This window comes from Haematobia irritans, chromosome 3 (genome assembly GCF_050003625.1).
Source record: "Haematobia irritans isolate KBUSLIRL chromosome 3, ASM5000362v1, whole genome shotgun sequence".
Taxonomy (NCBI): domain Eukaryota; kingdom Metazoa; phylum Arthropoda; class Insecta; order Diptera; family Muscidae; genus Haematobia; species Haematobia irritans.
In genome coordinates, this window is record NC_134399.1 from 197,732,104 (window position 1) to 197,759,620 (window position 27,517).

The following is a 27,517-nucleotide window of genomic DNA, read 5'->3' on the forward strand; positions in this document are numbered from 1 at the left end:
ACTCTGTCAGATTCATAATTATTTATGTAAAGCGCAGCAGTAAATTACAAGCTAATTAAATCCTATAAAAAGTTTTTTTTTTTTAATCATGCATGGCTAACACAATTAGCTTTAAATAATAATTTAAACCATATTATTATGTACATGACTTCCCGAAAACAAGTGGACCATGACTTTTATTTTCAGGAGGAAAATATTATTATGATTTATAGCCAAAGTTAACTTCCTATGCAGAGGAAAGTAAGACTTAGATGCAAAGGTTTTTAGCCTTTTGTTCATATAAAGAAAATTATACATAAAATTTACCGTTATATTTTCCAGGGTTTGCATTCAAATTCAAGCTCACCACGTGATTCCACATCGAATGGTGGCAATAGTTCACAAGCATCCACAACAGTTCCCAAAGTTTTTCACAATACCCGTTGTACCAGACATCATAAGGCCCACAGTCATTCGCCAAATAGAACGAGTAATGGTATGGTAAACGGAGCGGACATAGCACATCATCATATGAATGGTCATAATCATGGACATATTCATCATTTGCCCAGTGCAGGACATAGGAAAAAGACAGAGTCTGTTCTATCGACAGACTCCGATATACGTTTCACCCGGCGAAAATTAGGAGATAGTCAGAAATGTGGATGTGCTGTGATTGCAGGATTCCTAGTAGCTCTTCTGGTAGCTGGAGTATTTGTCTATGTGGGATGTAAGTATCATAAAAATCAAAAATATAACCAGGAATATATCTTAACGTATTATTATAATGCAGATACCTATTTCAAACCGGAACCATTGTCGGATCGAATTTTCCGTGGCAAATTCCAAGTTCTAAATGACAAATGGTCTATGGATTTAGCCAACCAAAATTCGGCAAGATTTCAACAAAAATCCCGAGACTATCGGGAACGCATTAATCTACTGGTAAGGCGATCGGATCTAAGAGAAGCTTATGAAGGTAGTGAAATCCTAGCGTTAGATGGGTATGTCCACTCAATTTATTTGTCCAAAGTAAAAAACATCAATTCACCTATTTCTTTATTTAGCTTTGAGGACAAAAGCGATATTTTAGTCCATTTCAATATGGTGTTTGATCCTTATGCTGGTCTGGTGTCCACAGCTGATCTATTGGCTTTATTCGGAGAAGAGTTTGAAAATCCTCACCCAAGGTTTTTCGGTAATGTTACTGTAGATCCCCAAAGTTTGATGATCAAAGAAGTCACTGGCCTTATAGAGGAACCCATTATGTCCTCTTCACCACTTGGTGGAGACGATGAAACTACAGAGTTGATTACCACTACTCCCAGGCAACCTAGACGATGTGAACCCCTAAAATTAAATTATTGTCGATCGATTGGTTACAACATTACCACCTATCCCAATTTATTGGGTCACACCTCATTCGAAGAGGTTCAAGCTGATGTAATAGCTTTCCGAGAATTGGTCGACGCCGAATGCTTCCGTGAAGCTTTTGATTTTGTATGTCGTTTGATGCAACCACCTTGTGAGGGTCAAACAAATTTGGAACCCTCGCCGGGTATAATGTGTCGCGAATACTGTGAACAATTTATGGAAGGCTGTGGAAATCGTTTGCCGAAACGTTTCCAAAAATATTTCGACTGTGAAAAGTTTCCCGAGTCAACGGGTATTCAATCGTGCCATCATAAACCTCGGTGTGCCAGTGATATGCAAGCCAATGCCCATAGTCCCCGATTGTGTGATGGTGTCGCTGATTGTCCCGATTTGTCTGACGAAAGAACCTGTTCCTTCTGTAGCTCAAACTCATTATATTGTGGAAGGGGAAGAGCTTGCGTTCCACGTAAGGCCCGCTGTGATGGAAAAGCAGATTGTCCAGATGGATCGGATGAGAAGGATTGCTGTAAGTAGAATTGAGAACCTAAGTAGTTCTCACGAATATTTCAGAAGGGAAACGGGAAGGAAAAGCTGTATGATCACTTCCTAGAGTAAAATGTGTTATTCTACGGTGAACATATAACTTGTTTGTTGCAACAATGCTATTTTCTCGAACATTAGATATCGAACTTAGACAACAATCCCATCCAAAAATAACATTTCGCTGTAGGAGGTGGTAATATTCCTTCTCTGCGTATAGCAGAAAAACTTCTTTGTGGATTCATAGCCAAAAATATGATGTAGTTGCTATGATTTCGTGCCGACTCGGCAACGTTACGGACATTCTAATATTCCGGAATATTTCATTCGATGGGCTCTCACATTACTACAATATAGACAAATAACTATCTCTTCTTTGCAGTGTCTATAGCTCCATTGGCAGCCGAGTTGATTGATCCAGAACCTTTAGTTCCTTATTTGCCACGTTTCCATTCCGAAGGTTATGCCGTTTTCTCCGAAAAAGGTTCGGTTGGAAAACTTTGTGCTGAAGGTTTGGAAGGTGATAGTAAGCTGGTAGTCAGACAAACAGTAGCCGAATCCCTTTGCAAGTCCTTGGGTTATGAGTAAGTGGAATTTCTTCAGTAATAGTGTCACCGATTCTACTATCGACATAACTTTGTCATAATTTCAGATCAGTAGAAATTTTTGATGTTCTAACCGATACAGAGAGTATTGATGATTATGTTCGAGTCTTGGATCCACATGCTCCCGAAATCTCTTTTGTTAGGACTCATTGTCCCAGACGTCAGGTGCTCTATGTCGGTTGTGGTGAACTACAGTGTGGGGTCCAGTCAGTTCTCTCGGGTAAACAGTACTTGACCTTACCCAAAATGTCTTCTCCTGGCGATTGGCCTTGGTTGGCTGCTTTATATCGCGAGGATATCCATGTTTGTGATGGTACTTTGGTAAGTTCAATAAGCTTCCTGCTCAATCTATATTTTAATGCAAATTCTTTCTCTGCCTAGATATCCCAAGATTGGGTTCTCACCACAGAGTCCTGTTTCCAAGGACAACCGAGAGCCACTTGGATGGCCGTTTTTGGTTCCGTGCGCTTAGCTTCGAAAGCACCCTGGACACAAAGACGCCGTATAATTGGTATGATCAAGAGTCCAGTGGAAGGTTCCACAGCTGCCCTTATAAGACTCGAATCCCCCGTGGTATATTCCGATCATGTTAGACCCATATGTCTACCGGATGAACCACAACGTAAGCAAGAACAACAAATCCAAAGAAGGGCATATGTACCAAAAGCCGAACGTTTAGAGGGTAAAAGTATGGAGGGTGTGAAGCTTCTGGAACATGAGACACAACAATATTTCGACTCACCAACATTCCATACACCCGAAAATATCGATTCTGATGAGAATGATAGCGGTTACTATGAATCATCAGCGTATAAAATGCCGGAAGCAGAATCTCTTACAGCAGAAGTCGAAGGTTTAGATTTCGATAGTTATCCTCTGCCCGAGGGGGCACCTCAAGTGCAATATTATGGCTTTAATCACTCATCGACAACGCCTGCAGCCGTAGGTGCTAAAGCGACGTCAGCCGAACAAGAACCAGAACAACTGTGGACTATGTGCAATACATTGGGATGGTCACGACAACGTGATCATATGCAACGAGTGCAATTAAAAATTGGTGATATGGCGGCATGTGAGAATATCTCAATAGCCACTGTGAATAGCATGTGTACGGAAGCGACATATCAAAAACACGACTGTACGGTAAGTTATTGCATTTCTATGAAAAAATTTTACAGGGAAATTACAGTGGTTCAATGTTTACCATGAGGTGTGATTTTATTCCTCAATGTTGCCAGTATTGGACAGACAATTTTAGAGGAGAATTTAAAGAAATTTGGGGAATTTGTTTCCCTAAGTCACACTAACTCTCAATGAAAAAATCAGCAGATTTTGTATTTGTTGTCCACTAGTCCATAACATACAAAAATATAACAGCAAACACCGATTGCTAATTTAGCAGACTTTTTTCTAAGAGTGTATATAAAAAACTTTTCGAACTTTTTTTGCCCAAAATGCAAGACATGACGTGTGGTTTCAATAAAACATAGTACGCGTATGGAGTTATATTATTTTAAAAGTTTATTCGAATCCGCAGAAATTTTGAGCAAACTAGTGACTTGTTAACAGTATCTCTGTTGCACATTTTGCTATTTTAGCAAAAAATCGTCTAAAATAACAATCAATGTTTGCTAGTAATATCAGTTTTTTCTATGAGTGTAGAATGTCGGAATTTTACGATGATGCATCCTTGTTTATAAGCTTATTATATTTTTGCCCATTGGTAGCTACTATGTTCAGTTTTCGAGCTCTAAACCAGTTTGTTTTCACAAATACGTTTTTTGAATCAATTTACGATTATCACTGTGGAACAGGGTATCATAAGTTAGTGCATATGTTTGCAAAACCCAGAAGAAGAAGAAGAAGAGATAGACACATGATGTCTTTGGCAATATAGCTCAGGATCGGTCCCTGAGCACGGTTGCCCATCTTAAAATAATCTACCAAAAATCTGAGAAAGTTTTACCAAAAATCTTTGTCAAAATTTTATTTCACTTCATTTCATTTCATTTCATTTTATTTAACAATACAGTAAGCCTTCGTGGCCAATAAATCGTATTGTTCTTAAAAATAGTAATACATTAATAGTAATTGTAAAGTTATCAATCCTAAAAAAAAATCAAAATTTTACTTCTATAGAAAATTTTGTCAAAATTTTATTCTATAGAAATTTTTTTCAAAATTTTATTCTATTGAAAATTTTTTCAAAATTTTATTTCAATGGAAAATTTTGTCACAATTTTATTTCTATAGAAAAGTTTGTCAAAATTTTATTTCTATAGAAAATTTTGTCAAAATGTTATTTCTATGGAAAATTTTGTCAAAATTTTATTTCTATAGAAAATTTTGTCAAAATTTTATTTCTATAGAAAAATTTGTCAAAATTTTATTTCTGTAGAAAAATTTGTCAAAATTTTATTTCTAAAGAAAATTTTGTCAAAATTTTATTTCTATAGAAAATTTATGAAGTACCTCTTAGTTGGAGAGAAAGAATTTGTAAAATCTCCCAAAACATCAAGAATTTTACCAATCTACAAAACAGTAAAAAAATCTACCATTTTTGGTAGAATTCTATCAACTGTGGCAACCGTTTTCCTGAGTCGATATAGCCATGTCCGTCTGTGAACACATTTTTGTAATCGAAGTCCAGGTCACAGTTTTAGTCCCATTGAATTCAAATTTTTCAAAAGTTCCTGTTTTGCATCAGAATATAGCCCTATTGATTCTCTATATATCTTTCGTCCGAAGCCAGAGTTTTACCCTGATTTACCTGAAATTTTGTACAAGGACTACAATTAGTAGTATCGCTGAATTTGATTGATATCGGTTCAGATTTAGATATAGCTCCCATATATATCTTTCGGCCGATATGAACGTATATGACCCCATAAGCCAGTGTTTTACCCTGATTTACCTGAAACTTTGTACAAGGACTACAATTAGTAGTAGTTGTAATGGATTTTTATCCCGTCTAGTAAACAAATGCAACTCTTTTAAACAAACACAGTGATTACCAAATGTATTCTTCACGATTTATTATATATACACTAGATGCTATTTACAAATAAATTACATACATATGGGGTATGTTAGACGGTCATTATTGTTATCACTTAAAGAATTACTTAAATCCAAATTGTACAGTCAGGTATGGGTCGATTAAATCTACACACATAGTTTAGGAACACTTAATACTCTATATTCAGGTATGTACCATTTATGTACACAGTTTTCATGATTATTAAATTCTCATGGATCGCTTAACTATGGTTGGTGTTGTTGTGGCTATAATTTTCCTCTTCAAATGAGATTGTTGAAACATTTTAATTCTATTCACTATACCACGAACAATATTCTGTTGACTATGTTGCTGTTGATTGTCTGGCATCGTGGAGGTGGCGTTAGTGGTGGTCGTTGTTGGATTTTGTGTTACATTATTGCCAGGCCATTGGCCAATGAAACAATTTTGACGACGTACTGGTACAGCTTCGACATTGTTATTCATGTTGTGGGTATCCTTTCGTTTGTTCATTGATTTTGAGATGGAGAAGGCATGACGGGTTTCATCTAGATTTATGTTGTTATTCGAAGAGACATCCATTAGTTTCGAATTGTCCAAACGAATGAAGAATAATTTTTGGGGATTTGGAAAGAGTAGTAGGAAATATTCAAAAACTTCTTTATCAAATTTCGATCCTTGTTCATCATAGATTTGTATGGCAGCCCTATGTATATTGGTCAAATCGAATGCTTCGATAACTGTGAAAGGAAATAAAATAGTGTTATGAAATTGCTTGCTATTCCATAGAAGTGAATTAATTACTTACTTTTGCCTACAATATCCTCGTAACGGAGAAGTGTATCGCATATTACATTTCTAGTCAATCCCTTGTAGGATATCTTTAAACAATTTTTAAATACCATTTTTAATTTCTTTGGTTTTTGTATTTTCTTTAGGCAAGAATTTATTTGGCTTCACAGCTGTTTGGCTTCCTCTGGTATGGCCGTTGCAAACGTTAATGTTTGAATTGTACGAAAAGATCCCAATAAACACAGGTTGAGCGTTTTTCAAATGCAACACCTCTTCAGTTTGAAGGTAAATATCATTTTCAACATAAATTCAACTTGACTTGAAAAAGCTCATCTTCAATTCATCTTCAAATTGTTTGCGAATTACAACCAATTTGGCAAAATGTTGACGAAAACTTTGAAAATGTGTTGAAGATAATTGGAGAAAACTTTGACAAAACACTACCCTGAAATGCAACGAAAAAACCACATGGTTTTCAATACTTCTTTGGACAACAAAGTTCGTGGAAGAAATACAAAAATGTGGAAATTTTTTAATAATCAATTGAAATTGCTTATAATAATTGGTAAGTAAAACTAAAACACGAAATGAAAACTTTAAGGAAGTCACTAAACTCAAATCTCTTTGCAGACAACTAAAATATTTGGATGCTAATTCTTGGACACATTAAGAGGCTGGCCGATGAAAAATGGTAGTGGCTTATCGAGAAGAGAAAGTTTCCATAAATCAAAGTGCAACCAAAAAAACTTGGTATTCATGCTTTTCCATATCAACAACTACTGGATGATAATTCGCATCACATCGATAGTTTAATTTATATCGCATCATCGGTTTAATTTGTTATTTTGTGAATTGAAATTGCTGGAAATTTATTCCAATTATCTGGCCATCAAGTTCCTGAAAATTGCCAGTATTTTAATAACAACAATTTTGTAATACCAACGTTCTTGAGGAAATCACGAAGTACCTGGTCAGTTGGAAGAAATACAAATTGGTAAGTCAAAATAAAAAGTGAAATGAAAACATAATGGAAATCACAAAACTCGATTGTTTTGCAGAAAACTAAAATCATTGAATGGTATATTCTTGGAAGATGTTGGCCGATGAAAAACCGATGAAGGAAACAACAAAGAAAATTTTCAGAAAACTTACAAAGTGCAACCAACTAAAACAAAGTGCAACAATTCCTATATCAAGAACTTCTGGATGAAAATGTGCATCATCGGTTTAATTTGTTATTTTGTGAATTGAAATTGCTGGAAATTTATTCCAATTATCTGGTCATCAAGTTCCTGAAAATTGCCAGTATTTTAATAACAACAATTTTGTAACACCAACGTTCTTGAGGAAATCACGAAGTACGTGGTCAGTTGGAAGAAATACAAATTGGTAAGTCAAAATAAAAAGTGAAATGAAAACATAATGGAAATCACAAAACTCGATTGTTTTGCAGAAAACTAAAATCATTGAATGGTATATTCTTGGAAGATGTTGGCCGATGAAAAACCGATGAAGGAAACAACAAAGAAAAGTTTTCAGAAAACTTACAAAGTGCAATCAATTAAAACAAAGTGCAACAATTCCTATATCAAGAACTTCTGGATGAAAATGTGCATTACATCAATTTACATCCCGTCATCAGTTTGATATTTTGTGATTTCCTCTTGCTGGAATCTATTCTAACACACAAGCCAGCAAGTTCCTCGATAGTAATTATTTCAAATTGCCAGCATATTAATGACACCAACATTATGGAGGAAATGGAATTATACATGTAAGAATGTTTAAGATATTTAAAGTTGTATTCATAGTTTTATTTATTAATACGTTTAATAAGATAATTACATTTTGATTGGTATAATATTATTATTTTCATATATTATTAATGTTATTTTTAAGATTATTATATTTGTTAACGAAAAAATAATAAAATTTACAAAATCCCTAGAAATTTAGTATTGACTTTCAGTTAGAACTAGGATTGACTTTCATACAAATTGTGGTTTGAAAGTATTCGCAACAATGCTAGTTTTTTATTTTTCTCACATTGAAAACTGTTTGAGAAATTATTGAGTAGCGATGCATTTCAATTTGAGGATTACAATTGAGAAATTATTGCTATTGTGTTGAATTTTACTGTTGAGGGTAATGTCTGTTTTTTGTTGAGAACGCGATTTTCTCAACAATTTCTCAACTTGAATATTACCCTAATCCTTTGAAAAAATGTTTGAAAAATTATTGAATTTTAGTATTTTTCAAACGTTTGTGTTTATTGGGATACCATACTTATACACTCCAATAATGTTTGTCGACGGCTATACACATTACAGGCATTTGCTCACATACACAGCTCTCTCAAACTCATTCGATTTTTCTCTCTCTCACTCTCTCTGTCTGTTAATCTTCATTGATGGTTTGTTTTTATGTAGGGTTTTCTCTTCTCTCCCAAAAAGGTTATGAAATAAAGGAAGGGATCTTGTTTTGTTGTTATCAACATTAGGCACTATGCGACTATGCGAAAGGTAAAAACAACCCTTATCCCAGACAAATAAGAGCATCTGCAGTGGTATCATTTAATGCGTCTGACTGCCTGAATCATCCTTTCTTAGTCAATGGACAGACACACTGTTGATTCATTCCCACCAAACGATGCATGCCAAATTCGTTATCTTGAAACCTCTCCCTTCCCTTAGGTAATAGTAGCACGTTCTAGATGCATACATACAAATATTAGCACCCTGTTTTACAATTGTATTCTGTTTCTTTGATCGTTATTTTGTTATTGTTAGCATTTTACTTATTTGTAGAATAAATCATGAGAATACATGCATGGTCATGTGTATATTTTTATTGAATTTTATAGTTCTTCCATTAACGGTCGTTATTGTCATTCATTGGCACGCTCCCTATTACCCACAGTATTGCTAAACAATGAAAATTTGGAATTTTGCAGGACATCTATGGTGAGATACACACTTTATTTGTCCGTAATAAATTCTATTTCACCTGGCAGGTTTTTGGCAGATATCCATATTACAATAGGTGATTTATGAGATCAAAGAGAAATTAAGGCACAAATTTTAAATTAACTCAGATATTTCTTTTAAGATTCATATACAATGACTGGTCAGATAGTTGGTTGCTACCCGAGTATAAATTTATTTTCCAAAATTAAAAAAAGTCTACCAAAAATATACCAAATTAAAAAAATCATTTTGAAAAGTTTGATTAAATTTCAATTCTCTATGTTTTTAAATATACCTTGTAAATGTATCGAAATTGGACCAAAAAACGACTGTTACTCCTTCAAAAATGTAGAAGTAACCTTTATAATGGACTGTATCTGTGAAGTAGTTTGAAAATACTTTTGGTATCCCCAAAAAGCCTCTTTCTGAATTTCGTGTATACTTCATATGAATATTCCGATGAATATGGAAATATCAACCTGATTTCTTTTTATTGAAATTGGTCAAAAATATAGAATATCGTAGTTTGGAGGAAAAAAGTTCAAAATTGCAAAAATGTCTGTACTGGGATAGGAAGTTCAAGATGGACGCATTATTGGAAAAAACTTAAAAATTCTAACAAATTCTAAACTATTTTTTTGTAAAGGTGGGTATTAAGTTCGACTTTTTCACTAAAGTGAAAACTAAAACAGTAAAAAAAAAGGCATAAAATTATACATATTTGTTGCAGATTTTATTATAACTTGATGGGGAATAGCCCAAAGCAAGTTTTCAAAAAGTTTGTATTCCTTAAAAAGTATTATTAGAGAAAAGTAATCGTGAAAAAATGGCGATTTTAGCGGCTAAACTCGAACTTAATACTCACCTTAAGACACGATTTTAGTAAATCTTTATGCTTCATTTGTGTATAATTTTTTTCCTTTTTTAGTTCGTTTAACTAACGCATGCAAAAATGTTTTAAAGTGTTGGCTAAAATTGATATTTTTATTTGCAAAAATTAAATGATCGATTTTAAAATCTACAACATTGCGATCGCATTGATGAGTTTTTTAAGGGGGCTTAGGCACTTCCCACAAAATTGCTAGTTATCCCAATGATTGTATCACAGGATCATCTCTCAGATTCAGGATTATTTCATGTTCAGAAAATTTAAATTAATTCCCCCTTCTCCCACCAAAATCAACAAAATAAAGAGGTATAATTTTTTATTTTCATTTATATTTTTTAGTCGGAATATATTATAAAATTTTAGAATCAGTTTAGTTTTTTTCGAGTTGGCTACTTTTGGTACGAATTATGGCCTTAAAACGGCCGACAAAGTCATCACATGCTGCACAGTTTTTTGGAGCATTCCCTGTAAAGCGCCGTCTTGAGATTATCGATACATTGGTATTACTCTGCAAAATGCTCCAGTCGCAAAAGTCCTACCGATTGAGATCCGGAGAATTTAGTGGTCATTGTGCGGTAGATATGAAACAAGGAACCTCCTTTGTTAGCCCTTCTTGGTTGACGAGTGCGATGGTGCTGAGTCCTATTGCAATGTCCATGACCTTCGGATGAAATGTTTGTCTGTCTAGGGGAGGGGTAGTCAACCTTTTTTTTACTTACCGCCCACATTTTCACCTCGAGTGGTAGAAAAATATTCTTACCGCCCACCTAAAAGGTTGGCTTATAAGTCCCCGGTCTGACGCTAGTATTAAATGCATATTATTTTTATATAGTACCAACCTTCAAGTGATTCGTGACAAAATTTGACGTCTGTAAGTCAATTAGTTTGTGAGATAGAGCGTCTTTTGTGAAGCAACTTTTGTTATTGTGAAAAAAATGAAAAAAAAAGGAATTTCGTGTTTTGATAAATTACTGTTTTCTGAAGGGAAAAATACGGTGGAAGCAAAAACTTGGCTTGATAATGAGTTTCCGGACTCTGACCCAGGGAAATCAACAACAATTGATTGGTATGCAAAATTCATTTCATTTCATTTCATTTATTAAACAATGCGTGGTGAAATGAGCACGGAGGACGGTGAACGCAGTGGACGCCCGAAAGAGGTGGTTACCGACGAAAACATCACAAAAATCCACAAAATGATTTTGAATAACCGTAAAATGAAGTTGATATCTTTAAGGCCTCTGCTATCTCAGAGGCCTTAAAGATATCAAAGGAACGTGTTGGTCATATCATTCATCAATATTTGGATATGCGGAAGCTCTGTGCAAAATGGGTGCCGCGCGAGCTCACATTTGACCAAAAACAACAACATGTTGATGATTCTGAGCGGTGTTTGCAGCTGTTAACTCGTAATACACCCGAGTTTTTCCGTCGATATGTGACAATGGATGAAACATGGCTCCATCACTACACTACACTCCTGAGTCCAATCGGCAGTCGACTGAGTGGACAGCGAACGGTGAACCGTCTCCGAAGGGTGGAAAAACACAAAAGTCCGCTGGCAAAGTAATGGCCTCTGTTTTTTTGGGATGCGCATGGAACAATTTTTATCGATTATCTTGAGAAGGAAAACCATCAACAGTGACTATTATATGGCGTTATTGGAGCGTTTGAAAGTCGAAATCGCGGCAAAACGGCCCCATATGAAGAAGAAAAAAGTGTTGTTCCACCAAGACAACGCACCGTGCCACAAGTCATTGAGAACGATGGCAAAAATTCATGAATTGGGCTTCGAATTGCTTCCCCACCCACCGTATTCTCCAGATCTGGCCCCCAGCGACTTTTTCTTGTTCTCAGACATCGAAAGGATGCTCGCAGGGAAAAAATTTTGCTGCAATGAAGAGGTGATCGCCGAAACTGAGGCCTATTTTGAGGCAAAACCGAAGGAATACTCCCAAAATGGTATCAAAAAATTGGAAGGTCGTTATAAACGTTGTATCGCTCTTGAAGGGAACTATGTTGAATAATAAAAACGAATTTTGACAAAAACAATGTGTTTTTCTTTGTTAGACTGGGGACTTATCAGCCAACCTGTTAATCCACAATGTTGTTTATCGATAAACTGCTTTATTTATTAGGTTTTTACATTTTATTAAGTAATTTTAATTAAGTATAGTGAAATATTGAGTATTTAATGGGATCCCTGAGGCTGATGCTGCGAAATTAAATATTTAATACGTCTGTTTGCAGTAAAAACTTGCAAGAGAGTAAAAATGGATTTTACTCTCTTTGCTAAAATTACCATGAACCAGTTTACAGCTTTTAAATCAATTAAACATAAACATATTCATATTTTTGTTAACTTCTAAATGACACTTAAATATATTGCACGTATGATTTGTTTATTATTAGAAAACAGCTGGTAATTATGTGCTAACTCTTGCAAGTTTTTACTGAGGAAAAAATCTCCAGCAAAGACTTGCAACTTATCTATTTTTCAAATGTCAAAATTGATCTCTCTCTCTCTCTCTCTCTCTCTCTCTGGATCTCTTTTGCTGACTTTTTGGAGTAAACGAACGACTTCTAGTAAAAAATTGTGATAATTATCAAAAATTATCGGGTTCTCGAACGGAGCTAATATCTGGTTCTATTTTTGTCAAGAACAAGAGAAGGTCTCCTCTTCCAGAAATATTTCTTTCTTTGCTCATGATGTGGTTAACAGCACTAAATTCTGATTCGGCTAAATATGAAGTGGGAAAAGGTATTAATAAGTTGAATACCTCTTTCCACATATTGGGATATGAAAGAGGTATTTTTTATGTTGCCACAACTTTTCATATCCATCATTTTCGAAACTCTGTTTGCAATCTTCATCATATTTTATTTCTAATAGTTCTTCTTGATACTTTGTATCAGCTTCCTTAGCATTAGCTGCAAAGGGATTTTTCATTGTCTTTTAAATAAAACTAAAAGCAATAAGATAGTTAAAATATGTAATATACTTAGGAAAATTATACAGCCCACCAAAAAGTCAGTATCGCCCTCTAGTGGACGGTAGGGACTTGGTTGACTATCGCTGGTCTAGGGCTTCAATACTGAATTAGGACATTTCCCGACAATATCCGACATTTATTTTTACCCCAATGCGGATCGATGAATACGAGCGGGGAGCGACCATCGATCATTATTGCGGCCCACGCCAATACAATCGGTGTCGCTTGAGTTCTGGCCAATCGAAAATGTAAATCTTCAGCTGTGATTTTGGAAAGTAAATCCTATCAATTTGAAATGGCTTCTCATTGGAGAAAACGAAATTCGGCAACTGGCCAAATTTGTCCAAGTGAAGTAACTTTTTGGCTCTTTTAGTAGAATTTTTTTTGTGCATCGGTAAGCTTTTGTACCTTCTGGAACTTCAATGGCTTTAGTTTAAGCTCATTTTTCAATATGTGTTACATCCATTCTCGCAATAAGATAAAAGTTAAGTTAACGGTAAACCTACTATTACCATACAAATTTCTTCGATAAACTGTCAGTAAATTATTATATTTTCTCTGCTCGTAGAGTCTATGTCATGTTTCATATTTTAAACACTGTGCTGATCGCAAATGTTTTTTTGTTTTCTAAGATATTTAATTAAATACTTTTGTTTGTCATAACATTACGTCTAATATTTTATTCTCTTTTTTCTATCTTTCTTTACAGCAAGAGGAATTTGCGGGAGCTCCCGTTCAATGTCTAATACCAGGCACCAATCAATGGGCTTTGGTTGGCGTTTCATCATGGCGGATAGCTTGTGCCGCATCGGGTATAGAAAGACCGCGTATGTATGACAAAATAGCATCGAATGCTGCTTGGATACGTGAAACTGTTCATGCGTCATAAGTGCGTGCACTGAGTAATGGAGGGGAGGGGTGGGTGTGCTTTTCGCTAACCTCAACTGTAACTCACTACGAAAGCATGCATGCACAAACAAGATTGTTGTTCTCTAGTTTGGAATTTGTTTGCCGACACTAGAACAACCACTTTTTCTGTAAATAGAAGAATTTCATCTATATGTAGGTATTGTTAAGAGTCTTTTGGACATCATCATCGTCACCCTCATCATCATCATCATTTCGGTCAATTATTGAAATATAATTTACTGTTACATATAAACTTTACTATAACTACTATATATGTATGTGTAAGGAAAAGCATTTCGGTTACTAATTTTAGGTATCTTATTTACTAGTGTCCCAAACATATTAAAAAAAAAACTGAAACAAAATTTACATTTTGAGGAAAATAAATTTAGAATACAATGTAGGGCCCGTCTATTAAAGTTTAATAACAGTGGTGCACTCGAGAATATTTGTTAGTGCAACATATTCGATACTCAAAGGCACAGCAAAAAAAAAAAATTACTAAAACAGCAAAAAGTCTGCCTGAAGAGGGAAAACAGTAATACTTTAATAAACTAGTCCGTTAAAAGTGTTTATTAGCTATTACGAGTATGGTAAAATATGTCATTTAGAAATTATGTTTTTCTTTGTATTTTTTTATTGTTGAGAAAAAGCAACAAATTCAGCAGTGAAAAACTCTCATTTCTCGTTTTTAACACGAAAATGTATACTTAATCGAAAACTTCCATATATTTTTCCGCATTAGTGTCATAACAAAAATCTAAAGGGTGGTTAAAATTTCAAGGACCGATGTTGATTTTGAATAAAACACAAATTATTTAGGAAATTATTGTAATTGATTTTATTATGATATATTGGTATTACTCAATTATGTATGGAACAAAATATCGGCCAAATGGGCGCCGCGACCTCGGTGGCACACCTTCATCCGATGGTCCAAATTTTCGATGACACTGAGGCTTAATGGAGGTTCTATGCCGTTAATGTGCCGAATTATCTCATCCTTTAGCTCTTGAATTGTTGCTAGCTTATCGACGTACACCTTTTCTTTCAAATAACCCCAAAGAAAAAAGTCCAACGGTGTCAAATCACATGATCTTGGCGGCCAATTGACATCGCCATTACGTGAGAAAACACGGCCATTGAATTTGTTGCGCAAAAGAGCCATTGTTTCGTTAGCTGTGTGGCAAGTGGCACCGTCCTGCTGAAACCACATATCGTCCACATCTATATCTTCCAATTCGGGCCATAAAAAGTTCATTATCATCTCACGATAGCGAACACCATTCACAGTAACTGCCTGACCGGCCTCATTTTGGAAAAAATACGGCCCGATGATGCCGCCAGCCCATAAACCGCACCAAACAGTCACTCTTTGTGGGTGTATTGTTTTTTCGACAATCACTCTTGGATTCTCATTCGCCCAAAAGCGGCAATTCTGTTTATTGACGAATCCACTGAGGTGAAAATGTGCCTCATCACTGAAGATGGTTTTCTTCGAAAATTGATCATCCACTGTTGCCATTTCTTGGAACCATTTAACACGATGTTGGATTGTGTATCTCTCCATGGTTCAAATTGAGTAAGTCTGAAATAGAGAAATGCCAAATAAAATTCGGAAAAAAAACTTGGCGTTTAGGTGTGGTTCACATTCAACATCGGCGCTTACAATTTAACCACCCTTTAGATTGCCTTTTGCTTCAAAAACTCTACTAAATTACACTCGAAAAATAAATGTTGGAATTTTTCGTCTAGCCAAAAACAATCCGTAAAAATTTTCAACCTTAACGCGATACCCCACGTATTTGAAAAATGCGAAAATTTTTAAATATTGAGATCATCAAAACTATTCGTATTCTTAAAAGCTAACTAATACAATCGGCAAATAATTTCACTCATAAAAAATATGCAGCAGAGGACAGTCACATTTTTGTAACTTCTGGTCTAGCGAACAACAATTCGTAAAATCTTTCCGATTTATCAAAAAGATTTTATGCCTTTTTTTACTGACGGACGTATCATAGGACTGGTACCGGTCATAATTTGTTGATTTCCATACTCGCTTGATATAAAAATCTTATTGGATCTACACATTTAATGAAGTAGAATTACCAGAACAACCAATTGTTCAACACATTTCAACAGTTTTTCATTTTTGGTGCGATTTGGATAACCAAAATGAAAGAATCCTAAAAGTTTGTGCGAGACTGGTTCATGAGAACCTCTCTATGGAGTGCTACTATTAAAATGTCCCAGGAAGTGCTCTTAGGAACGAGTCCAAGACGTGTCCTAAAGTGTAAATTTACCCCGTCAATGACAAACCCATGTTAAAGTGACCGGCCCCTTCCATACGTCTTGACCAGAACTAGGACTGGTTCATACACACCAGGGACTAGTCATGTACCGGTCCTGTGGTTGATCCATTTCCCGTAGGGTAGTTTTCACTTTAGGGGCTAAACTCGAACTTAGTACTCACCTTAAACTTAAAACATGCTTTAGAGCATTCGAAAATATAGAAAAAAAAATTTGTTAATTTGGCAAACGATGACTGCATTCCCTTTTCACCAGACTGTTTGCTTTCCAGTTTTCAACATATTTTTTTTTTGTTTCAGCAGATTTTGCTGTTGTGTCTACTAACCAATTTATTTGAGTGTAATTTGACTTATGGCGAAAAAATCCGTTTTTTTGCAAAACATAAAGCATTGAGGGATTTTTAGACTTTTTGTTGTAATAGCATATTTTTGTGGACAATGGCATATCCGTTACACACTAATCGATCCAGAAACACCTTCAGAGTCCATGTAACCCTGCTTGTTGATTCGTCCGAATGTTTCTCCATTTACTGTACAACATAGGGCTGGCAAAATAAACTACGCTTTAAGAAATTTGTTAATCGTTGCTGAAATTGAAAAATCCTAATGGCAACGGAAAGCTGCAATGTTTAAATAAAATAATTTTTCAGCTGTAGGGGAAAAATTTTGATATATTTTATTTTAATAAAAACTCTCCTTCCGTACACTCATAGGAAAAAGTCTGCTAAAAACTTCAGTCAATGTCTGATGTTATATTTTTGTACTACAGGGTCTAACGAACAACAAATTATAAAATTTTTTTAGGTTATAAATTTTTACCCAAAGCATATTTAAGAGCCAAAAGAAGTTTTTGGTATATTTTTGCACTGTCATTTGATAAATATTCATTTTTTTGGGCAAATACTAGATATTCATAAAATATTGTTTTAATTGTTATAATTTACGATAGCCCATAAGTTGACATTTTTATTTATTTCACCCAAAATACCACAGGTTTTAGTGTAATCGAGCTTAAAAAATAGCAGAGAATGTTTGCTATTCCAGTAAACAGTGACTGCTTTCCCTTTTTCAGCAGACTTTTCAGATGTTTCTACTAACAAATTTCTTTAGGTGTAGATAACGGATATAAGAAAAAAATTTCTTATACGAGATGTCCTACTGTATTATCTTCTATATTTATTTACGACAGTTAAAATTATTTCTTGGCAAAAAAATAAATATTCCCAATAAACACAAGCATTGGATAAATGCTTATATTCAATACGCTTTCAAACATTTTTTCAAAGAATTAGATTAGAATTAAATTTGAGAAATTGTTGAGAAAATCGCGTTCTCAACAAAAAACATTACCCTCAACAGTAGAGTTCAACACGTTAGCAACAATTTCTCAACATATTAGCAACAACTTTTCAAACTAAATCTCATTTTAATGATTCAAATCTATTGGAAAATTTGTTGAAAGCAAGCAATATGCAAGACCATTTGATTTAATGTTGAAGATGGGATTCGCTATCAAATTGATATGGCGTTACCTATGAAAAATGATCATCCTTGTGTTTGTTGGGTTGTGTCAGACGAATTTGAGACAAATGCTGAAACTATTGTAATAGTTAAGAGTCTGTAAATTTAGTTTGTTTTTGCTTAGCCTCGTGTACTTCGGGCAGATAATTTTGGTATAACTTTCAAAAATATTGAGGGTCCTATGGTATAACTTTCAACAGAATGTCCTTTAATTCAGATTTCATTTTTATAATCGATAATTTCGACTGAGATTGGTTTATATCAAATTTAAATTAAATATTTTGGAATGTTTTTCATACTCAAATCAAAACACAAGCGGATAAGATGGTTTAACAGTATCTATTAAATTATTAATGTAATTAAAAAGAACTGACCACAAAAACTTCAAAACCTAAATAATACATTGGTCATAAAAAAAACTCCTACAATAGTCTATATTATGTTTTAGTATTAAAATTTTATAAATATTCTTTTGTATAATTTCAAAGAATCATGCTAGGCTACAGTTAAAAGTTTCTTCAGCCTATAAAATGTTCGAAATAAATCATCGTTCAATTAAGAAATATATTCTACAATTTATATCTTTGCATTTCTCAAAAAACAAAAATGAAATCGAATACATACGGTTTAAGAAATATTCTATAATTTCCAAATCATAATAAAAACAACGAGTTAGTAGTACACATATTGTTATTAGTAATGATATTTATTATTATAATATATTGAAAATTATTTTTATTTTTGAGTGTTTGTAATATTTTTAATAATAGTTGTAATAAGTTAAGCTTTTATTATATATATAACTGTTTTGTAATTAAATGTTATGTTAATAAATATAAATATTTATAAAAAATACAAGTTTACTCATTATTTAAGGATCTACATGATAATGTTCCCATTTACCATTTTCCAATTGTTTATATTGCAAACGATCGGCTATTGCATTTGGTTCGGACTTGTAAAAATCCCAACGTTTAGGAACAATTTTGAAGGCAGTGCTAGGGAGAAAATAAACATAGATACAAATTAATAAACAAATTAATTAAAATAAAATGATTAACATATATACATTACTACATTACATCACGTTGAGATTAAGAGTAAATAGTGGGTTTTGTCACCAAGCAAAACAAAAATTGGTCCAAAAAATTATTAATTTTTAAATTTGGTCCGATGGTCCGACCGAATGGAATTTGATTTTGGTCCATTTTCGTCAAATTGGTATTTTTTTCGAAATTTTCTATAGAAATAAAATTTTGACAAAAATTTCTATAGAAATAAAATTTTAATAATATTTTCTATAGAAATAAAATGTTTCTAAAATTTTGTACAAAAATAAAATAAACTTAAAAATTTTGTATAGGTACAAAACTATGCAGCATTTTTGTATGGAAAAAAATTTTGCCAACATTTTTTATAGAAATAAAATTTTGTGAGATCTTTCTATAAAACTAAAATTTTCGATATATTCTCTATAGAAAAGAAATTTTGACAAAATTTTCTATACAAATAAAAGTTTTCTATAGAAATAAAATTTTCTACATTTTCTATAGTTTTCTATAGAAGTGAAATTGTGACGACATAAAAAAAATTTTCTATACAAATAAAAATTTTCTATAGAAATACAATTTTTTACATTTTCTATAGTTTTCTATAGAAGTGAAATTGTGACGACATTAAATTTTGACAAAATTTTCTATAGAAATAAAATATTTACAAAATTTTCTACAGAAATTAAATTTTGACAAAAATTTTCTGTAGAAATAAAATGTTGACAAAATTTTCTATAGAAATAAAATATTTACAAAATTTTCTACAGAAATAAAATTTTGACGAAATTTTCTATAGAAATAAAATTTTAACAATATTTTCTATAGAAATAGAATGTTGCTAAAATTTTGTAGAAAAATAAAATAAACTTAAAAACAATTTTGTATAGGTACAAAAATATGCAGCATTTCTGTATAGGAAAAAAATTTTGCCAACATTTTTTATAGAGATAAAATTTTGTGAGATCTTTCTATAAAACTAAAATTTTCGCTATATTCTCTATAAAAAAGAAATTTTGACAAAATTTTCTATACAAATAAAATTTTCTATAGAAATAAAATTTTCTATAGTTTTCTATAGAAGTAAAATTGTGACGACATAAAAAAAGAAATTAAATTTTGACAAAATTTTCTACAGAAAAAAAAATTTAAAAAATTTTCTATAGAATCAAATATTTACAAAATTTTCTACAGAAATTAAATTTTGACAAACATTTTCTGCAGAAATAAAATGTTGACAAAATTTTCTATAGAAATAAAATATTTACAAAATTTTCTACAGAAAAAAAAAATTGACAAATTTTCTATAGAATCAAATATTTACAAAATTTTCTACAGAAATAAAATTTTGACAAAATTTTCTATTGAAATAAAATTTTTACAAAATTTTCTATAGAAATAAAATTTTTACAAAATTTTCTATAGAAATAAAATTTTGACAAAATTTTCTATAGAAATAAAATTTTGACAAAATTTTCTATAGAAATAAAATTTTGAAAAAATTTTCTATATAAATAAAATATTGACAAAATTTTCTATATAAATAAAATATTGACAAAATTTTCTATAGAAATAAAGTTTTGACAACATTTTCTATAGAAATAAAATTTTGACAAAATTTTCTATAGAAATAAAATTTTGACAAAATTTTCTATTGAAATAAAATTTTTACAAAATTTTCTATAGAAATAAAATTTTGACAAAATTTTCTATAGAAATAAAATTTTGACAAAATTTTCTATAGAAATAAAATTTTGACAAATTTTTCTATAGAAATAAAATTTTGAAAAAATTTTCTATATAAATAAAATATTGACAAAATTTTCTATAGAAATAAAGTTTTGACAAAATTTTCTATAGAAATAAAATTTTGACAAAATTTTCTATGGAAATAAAAATTTGACAAAATTTTCTATCGAAGTAAATTTTTGAAAAAATTTTAACTTTTAAATGACATTAATTTAATTTGGTCCGTTGGTAGAAATTTTGGTCCAATTTCTATAGAAATAAAATTTTTACAATATTTTCTATAGAAATAAAATTTTGCCAAAATTTTGTATAAAAATAAAATAAACATAAAACAATTTTGTATAGTTAAAAATTATGCAAAATTTTTGTATAGGAAGAAAATTTTGTAAACATTTTATATTGAAATAAAATTTTGCGATAACTTTCTATAAAAATAAAATTTTGACAAAATTTTCTATAGAAATAAAATTTTGACAAAATTATCTATAGAAATAAAATTTTGACAAAATTTTCTACAGAAATAAAATTTTGACAAAATTTTCTACAGAGATAAAATTTTCTATAGAAATAAAATTTTGAGAAAATTTTCTATAGAATAAAATTTTGACAAAATTTTCTATAGAAATAAAATTTTGACAAAATTTTCTACAGAAATAAAATTTTGACAAAATTTTCTACAGAGATAAAATTTTCTATAGAATAAAATTTTGACAAAATTTTCTATAGAAATAAAATTTTGACAAAAATTTCTATAGAAATAAAATTTTGACAACATTTTCTATAGAAATAACATTTTTACAAAATTTTCTATAGAAATAAAATTTTGACAAAATATTATATAGAAATAAAATGTTGACAAAATTTTCTATAGAAATAAAATTTTGACAAAAATTTCTATAGAAATAAAAATTTGACAAAATTGTCTATCGAAGTAAAATTTTGGAAAATTTTTAACTTTTAAATGACATTAATTTAATTTGGTCCGTAGGTAGAAATTTTGGTCCAATTTTGGAAAAATCTTGGTCCAAAATAAAAATTCATTGTGGCAATGCTGTCACCAAGCAACAATAATATCGCTGCCGTGTTGGAGGAATATGGTGCAGTGGTTAGAATACCTGCCTTGCATACAAATGTTTTGGGTGCAATCACAGATTCAACCAAACACCAAAAAATTGTTCAGCAGTTGATTATCCCCTCTCAGCTATACTGGTGACATTTCGAAGAAGTTCATAACTTGTGGTGACAATGGACTGAATATCGGGCTGCCACTATACCTAACCTAACATAACCTATCTGTAGACACATCACATAAACATCTAAATCCATAGGGATTTATGTATATATTTCAATTATATTATGATATAAGTCAAGGTGGAAAAATAAAAGATACTTTAATTTAATGTGAACGAAGCATATCGTGTCAAGTTTCATCGACATTAAGTCTCTTGTTTTGTAGTTAGCTTGCCCTGCTTCTATATTCCTCTTCTATATACTCCGCAGGAATTTTTTCGGTTTCCTCCAGACGAATGAAGCATATCGTGTCGATTTGAGTTTCATCGACAAGTCGCCTCTTATTTTTGAAGTTAACTTGTCCAAGTTAAGGTGCAAAATTAAAGAATATTTTAATTTCCTCCAGACGAAAGAATCATATCGGGCCGATTTGATTTTTCATCGACAAGCAACCTCTTATTTTTATACCCTCCACCATAAGATCGGAAGGATATAAAAATAACTTTGTCATTCCAAAATATTGCTCTAAGACCCCATAAAGTATATACATATGTTCTGGGTGGTGGTGAAATTCTGAGTCGATCTAGCCATGTCCGTCCGTCCGTCTGTTGAAATCACGCTAACTTCCGAACGAAATAAGCTATAGACTTGAAACTTGGCACAATTAGTTGTTATTGATGTAGTTCGGATGGTATTGCAAATGGGCCATATCGGATCACTTTTAAGTATAGCCCCCATATAAACCGACCCCAGATTTGGTTTGACAAAATTTTCTACAGAAAAAAAATTTAAAAAATTTTCTATAGAATCAAATATTTACAAAATTTTCTACAGAAATTAAATTTTGACAAACATTTTCTGCAGAAATAAAATGTTGACAAAATTTTCTATAGAAATAAAATATTTACAAAATTTTCTACAGAAAAAAAAAAATTGAAAAATTTTCTATATAATCAAATATTTACAAAATTTTCTACAGAAATAAAATTTTGACAAAATTTTCTACAGAAATAAAATTTTGACAAAATTTTCTATTGAAATAAAATTTTTACAAAATTTTCTATAGAAATAAAATTTTTACAAAATTTTCTATAGAAATAAAATTTTGACAAAATTTTCTATAGAAATAAAATTTTGAAAAAATTTTCTATATAAATAAAATATTGACAAAAATTTCTATATAAATAAAATATTGACAAAATTTTCTATAGAAATAAAGTTTTGACAAAATTTTCTATAGAAATAAAATTTTGACAAAATTTTCTATAGAAATAACATTTTGACAAAATTTTCTATTGAAATAAAATTTTTACAAAATTTTCTATAGAAATAAAATTTTGACAAAATTTTCTATAGAAATAAAATTTTGACAAAATTTTCTATAGAAATAAAATTTTGACAAATTTTTCTATAGAAATAAAATTTTGAAAAAATTTTCTATATAAATAAAATATTGACAAAATTTTCTATAGAAATAAAGTTTTGACAAAATTTTCTATAGAAATAAAATTTTGACAAAATTTTCTACAGAAATAAAATTTTGACAAAATTTTCTATTGAAATAAATTTTTTACAAAGTTTTCTATAGAAATAAAATTTTGACAAAATTTTCTATAGAAATAAAATTTTGACAAAATTTTCTATAGAAATAAAATTTTGACAAATTTTTCTACAGAAATATAATTTTGAAAAAATTTTCTATATAAATAAAATATTGACAAAATTTTCTATAGAAATAAAGTTTTGACAAAATTTTCTATAGAAATAAAATTTTGACAAAATTTTCTATGGAAATAAAAATTTGACAAAATTTTCTATCGAAGTAAATTTTTGAAAAAATTTTAACTTTTAAATGACATTAATTTAATTTGGTCCGTTGGTAAAAATTTTGGTCCAATTTCTATAGAAATAAAATTTTTACAATATTTTCTATAGAAATAAAATTTTGCCAAAATTTTGTATAAAAATAAAATAAACATAAAACAATTTTGTATAGTTAAAAATTATGCAAAATTTTTGTATAGGAAGAAAATTTTGTAAACATTTTATATTGAAATAAAATTTTGCGATAACTTTCTATAAAAATAAAATTTTGACAAAATTTTCTATAGAAATAAAATTTTGACAAAATTATCTATAGAAATAAAATTTTGACAAAATTTTCTACAGAAATAAAATTTTGACAAAATTTTCTACAGAGATAAAATTTTCTATAGAAATAAAATTTTGAGAAAATTTTCTATAGAATAAAATTTTGACAAAATTTTCTATAGAAATAAAATTTTGACAACATTTTCTATAGAAATAACATTTTTACAAAATTTTCTTTAGAAATAAAATTTTGACAAAATATTATATAGAAATAAAATTTTGACAAAATTTTCTATAGAAATAAAATTTTGACAAAATTTCTATAGAAATAAAAATTTGACAAAATTGTCTATCGAAGTAAAATTTTGGAAAATTTTTAACTTTTAAATGACATTAATTTAATTTGGTCCGTAGGTAGAAATTTTGGTCCAATTTTGGAAAAATCTTGGTCCAAAATAAAAATTCATTGTGGCAATGCTGTCACCAAGCAACAATAATATCGCTGCCGTGTTGGAGGAATATGGTGCAGTGGTTAGAATACCTGCCTTGCATACAAATGTTTTGGGTGCAATCACAGATTCAACCAAACACCAAAAAATTGTTCAGCAGTTGATTTGAAGAAGTTCATAACTTGTGGTGACAATGGACTGAATATCGGGCTGCCACTATACCTAACCTAACATAACCTATCTGTAGACACATCACATAAACATCTAAATCCATAGGGATTTATGTATATATTTCAATTATATTATGATATAAGTCAAGGTGAAAAAAAAGATACTTTAATTTAATGTGAACGAAACATATCGTGTCAAGTTTCATCGAAATTAAGTCTCTTGTTTTGTAATTAGCTTGCCCTGCTTCTATATTCCTCTTCTATATACTCCCCAGGAATTTTTTCGGTTTCCTCCACACGAACGAAGCATATCGTGTCGATTTGAGTTTCATGGACAAGTCGCCTCTTTTTTTTTGAAGTTAGCTTGCCCAAGTTAATGTGCAAAATTAAAGAATATTTTAATTTCCTCCAGACGAAAGAATCATATCGGAACGATTTGATTTTTCATCGACAAGCAACCTCTTATTTTTATACCCTCCACCATAAGATGGGGAGGGTATAAAAATAACTTTGTCATTCTAACACATCGAAATATTGCTCTAAGACCCCATAAAGTATATACATATGTTCTGGGTGGTGGTGAAATTCTGAGTCGATATAGCCATGTCCGTCCGTCCGTCTGTTGAAATCACGCTAACTTCCGAACGAAATAAGCTATAGACTTGAAACTTGGCACAATTAGTTGTTATTGATGTAGTTCGGATGGTATTGCAAATGGGCCATATCGGATCACTTTTAAGTATAGCCCCCATATAAACCAGATTTGGTTTGCAGAGCCTCTTAGAGAAGCAAATTACATCCAATCTGGTTGAAATTTGATACGTGGTGTTAATATGTAGTCTCTAACTACCGTGCAAAAATTGGTCCATATCGGTTCATAATTATATATAGCCCCTTGAAGCCTCTTAGAGGAGCAAATTTCATCCGATTCAGTCGATTTTTTGTTAGTGTATGGTCTATACGGATTCATAATTGTATATAGCCCCCATATAAAGCGACTCCCATATCTCAATTCCTCCTCACTAATTACCGCGCAAAAGTTCATATCGGTTCGTAATTATTTGTAGACTTCCCTATATATACTGGTCAAAAACTGAATTATATACGTATTTAAGCTGCTTTTTTGTCTAACATATACCTCGTATGGACTAACTTAGAATTTAGAAGACAATGTTAAGAAGTTTTAAGATACCTTGTCGTCGGTAAGTATTGTCACAACCCAAATAATTCGATTGTGGATGACAGTCTTTAGTAGAAGTTTCTACGCAATCCATGGCGGAGGATACATAAGATTCGGCCTGACCGAACTTACGGCCGTATATACTTGTTGAAGTTAGTTTGTCCACTCTTTTTATATAAAAGAAAATACTCCCGAGGAATTCTACGTCTCAATCTCTTTTTGCCCTATTTCCGAACTTACTTGCCCTTTAATAAAAAAAAACCTTCCAGGAAATTGTTCCCTCTTTGTTATTGAAAAATTCCCTTGCCTTTCCTTACCATTGCCCATAATAGGGCGGCTCTTTACTTACTATGTCTCAGTCTTTTGTGGTTCATTATTTCCTCTCTCCACCATTGATAAAGCAGTTTGAAATCTTCTCTCAAGATCCTCTGGAGTGTTTGGTTTTCCACACTCACAAATTTGACTACGAATTTTGGCAAATAAAGGTTCTTCATTCCAAAATCTACGTAGTTGTTCATCGTCTACTTCTACAGCTTCGGCATCCAATAAACGTATTTGCCATGTCTCAGGGACAACGTGATCACTACCTTCTTGCTTAACATCATTCGATATGAGTATAGTAACGCCTAATTTTGGATTATCTTTTAGATTAGGATATTTTCGTGTATTACGCTCAGTTACAAAAGAAATCGATGAATTATCTAAAATTCCACGATACATAACAGTGCGTGCTAAAATACCAAATTCTCTAAAAATAGAAAGGAATTCAGATCCATATAAAATGAAAACATTTATATATAGTAAATGTTGCATTAATTACTTATCAATGGTAGCCACATTCATGGGAAATGATGGGGGAGCTTGCACCCGATTGAGGACATATTTCAACATTTCTATGGGATCATTGGGTGAGTATTTTATTTTTGCCAATTTTGGAAAGTGCTGAAATATTTATGGAGTATCAAACTAAGATTATGTAAAATAATGCAAGAAATTTTGAAAATACTCACCGTTATTTTACTCATTTCTGTTATATCGTAAGATTTCGTGTTGTTGTTGAGAGCGGGATGTTGATTGGCAATACTCAAATCAATCCAACAAATCTGATAGAAAAATTACCATTTATTCTTGATTTTACAAAATGTTTTTAGGTATGATAACTGTATTAATACTAAATACAATTTATATACTATATATGTTGTTTCTTTGTGAACTAATGTTTAAGATTAGAAAAACAAAACTGAAACGGTTAGATAAGCAAAAATGCACATTAATCTATGTTGAGGTCACATCACATGCCGATACAACTGCTTTAAATGAAATCGGTCGTTCACATACATGATGTACTAATAGGTTTGTTCGCATACTTTGCATGTGGTGTGCAAACATTTTTAGGAATTGGCGGCGCTTCTGCCCCATTTCGAAAAAAGTCGTATACGAAATCTAAATTTCATCGAAGAAGCGCCGTCATTATTGAGAAGTTGTACCACGTACCCAACAAAGACCTAACACGACCTTGTATTTTTTTGGTATAAAATATGGATGGAGACATTGAACTTCTTTCTTTTCTTGTTAAAAAGGCTGGAAAGTTCACCCAAAATTATCAAAAACATTTTAATTTTCATTATAAAAACTAGCATTTACGCAATGGAATCAACGATAGATCGTTACTTATAGCTGGAATTATCAGAAATATATAA

At 31.5% G+C, this 27,517-nt stretch overlaps 3 protein-coding genes and 1 long non-coding RNA gene across 5 annotated transcripts in view; 2 read left to right on the plus strand and 2 right to left on the minus strand.

Annotated features, from left to right (window-relative positions):
• LOC142230832 (uncharacterized) overlaps positions 1–15,276 on the plus strand; it is a 135,424-nt gene extending 120,148 nt beyond the window's left edge. The window contains exons 4-10 of the mRNA XM_075301457.1: positions 322–709; positions 773–983; positions 1,047–1,879; positions 2,276–2,477; positions 2,546–2,819; positions 2,880–3,641; positions 13,867–15,276. Of these exons, the coding sequence (XP_075157572.1) occupies positions 322–709; positions 773–983; positions 1,047–1,879; positions 2,276–2,477; positions 2,546–2,819; positions 2,880–3,641; positions 13,867–14,046 (2,850 nt within the window). The 3' untranslated portion in view covers positions 14,047–15,276. The remainder of the gene's footprint in view (positions 1–321; positions 710–772; positions 984–1,046; positions 1,880–2,275; positions 2,478–2,545; positions 2,820–2,879; positions 3,642–13,866) is intronic.
• On the minus strand, positions 5,509–6,529 carry Corp (Companion of reaper). Its single transcript, XM_075301436.1, has 2 exons — positions 6,326–6,529; positions 5,509–6,257 (listed from the first exon to the last, which is right to left on the minus strand). Exons 1-2 carry the CDS (start codon positions 6,420–6,422, stop codon positions 5,740–5,742), a joined length of 615 nt encoding a protein of 204 aa, XP_075157551.1. The 5' UTR covers positions 6,423–6,529; the 3' UTR covers positions 5,509–5,739.
• LOC142230812 (uncharacterized) lies at positions 6,538–8,260 on the plus strand. 2 transcript variants are annotated; one of them, XR_012720799.1, is made up of 5 exons: positions 6,538–6,594; positions 6,723–6,874; positions 6,940–7,303; positions 7,368–7,698; positions 7,763–8,260. It is a non-coding gene; the product is annotated as an uncharacterized LOC142230812 (long non-coding RNA). The 2 variants fall into 2 exon arrangements; XR_012720798.1 differs by lacking the exon at positions 6,538–6,594 and having other exon boundaries at positions 6,601–6,874.
• Positions 15,277–18,571: 3,295 nt separating the features above from the next.
• Positions 18,572–27,027, minus strand: LOC142230834 (pyridoxine/pyridoxamine 5'-phosphate oxidase). Its single transcript, XM_075301459.1, has 5 exons — positions 27,008–27,027; positions 26,828–26,920; positions 26,638–26,759; positions 26,167–26,565; positions 18,572–18,897 (listed from the first exon to the last, which is right to left on the minus strand). Exons 2-5 carry the CDS (start codon positions 26,840–26,842, stop codon positions 18,771–18,773), a joined length of 663 nt encoding a protein of 220 aa, XP_075157574.1. The 5' UTR covers positions 26,843–26,920; positions 27,008–27,027; the 3' UTR covers positions 18,572–18,770.
• Positions 27,028–27,517: the final 490 nt, after the last annotated feature.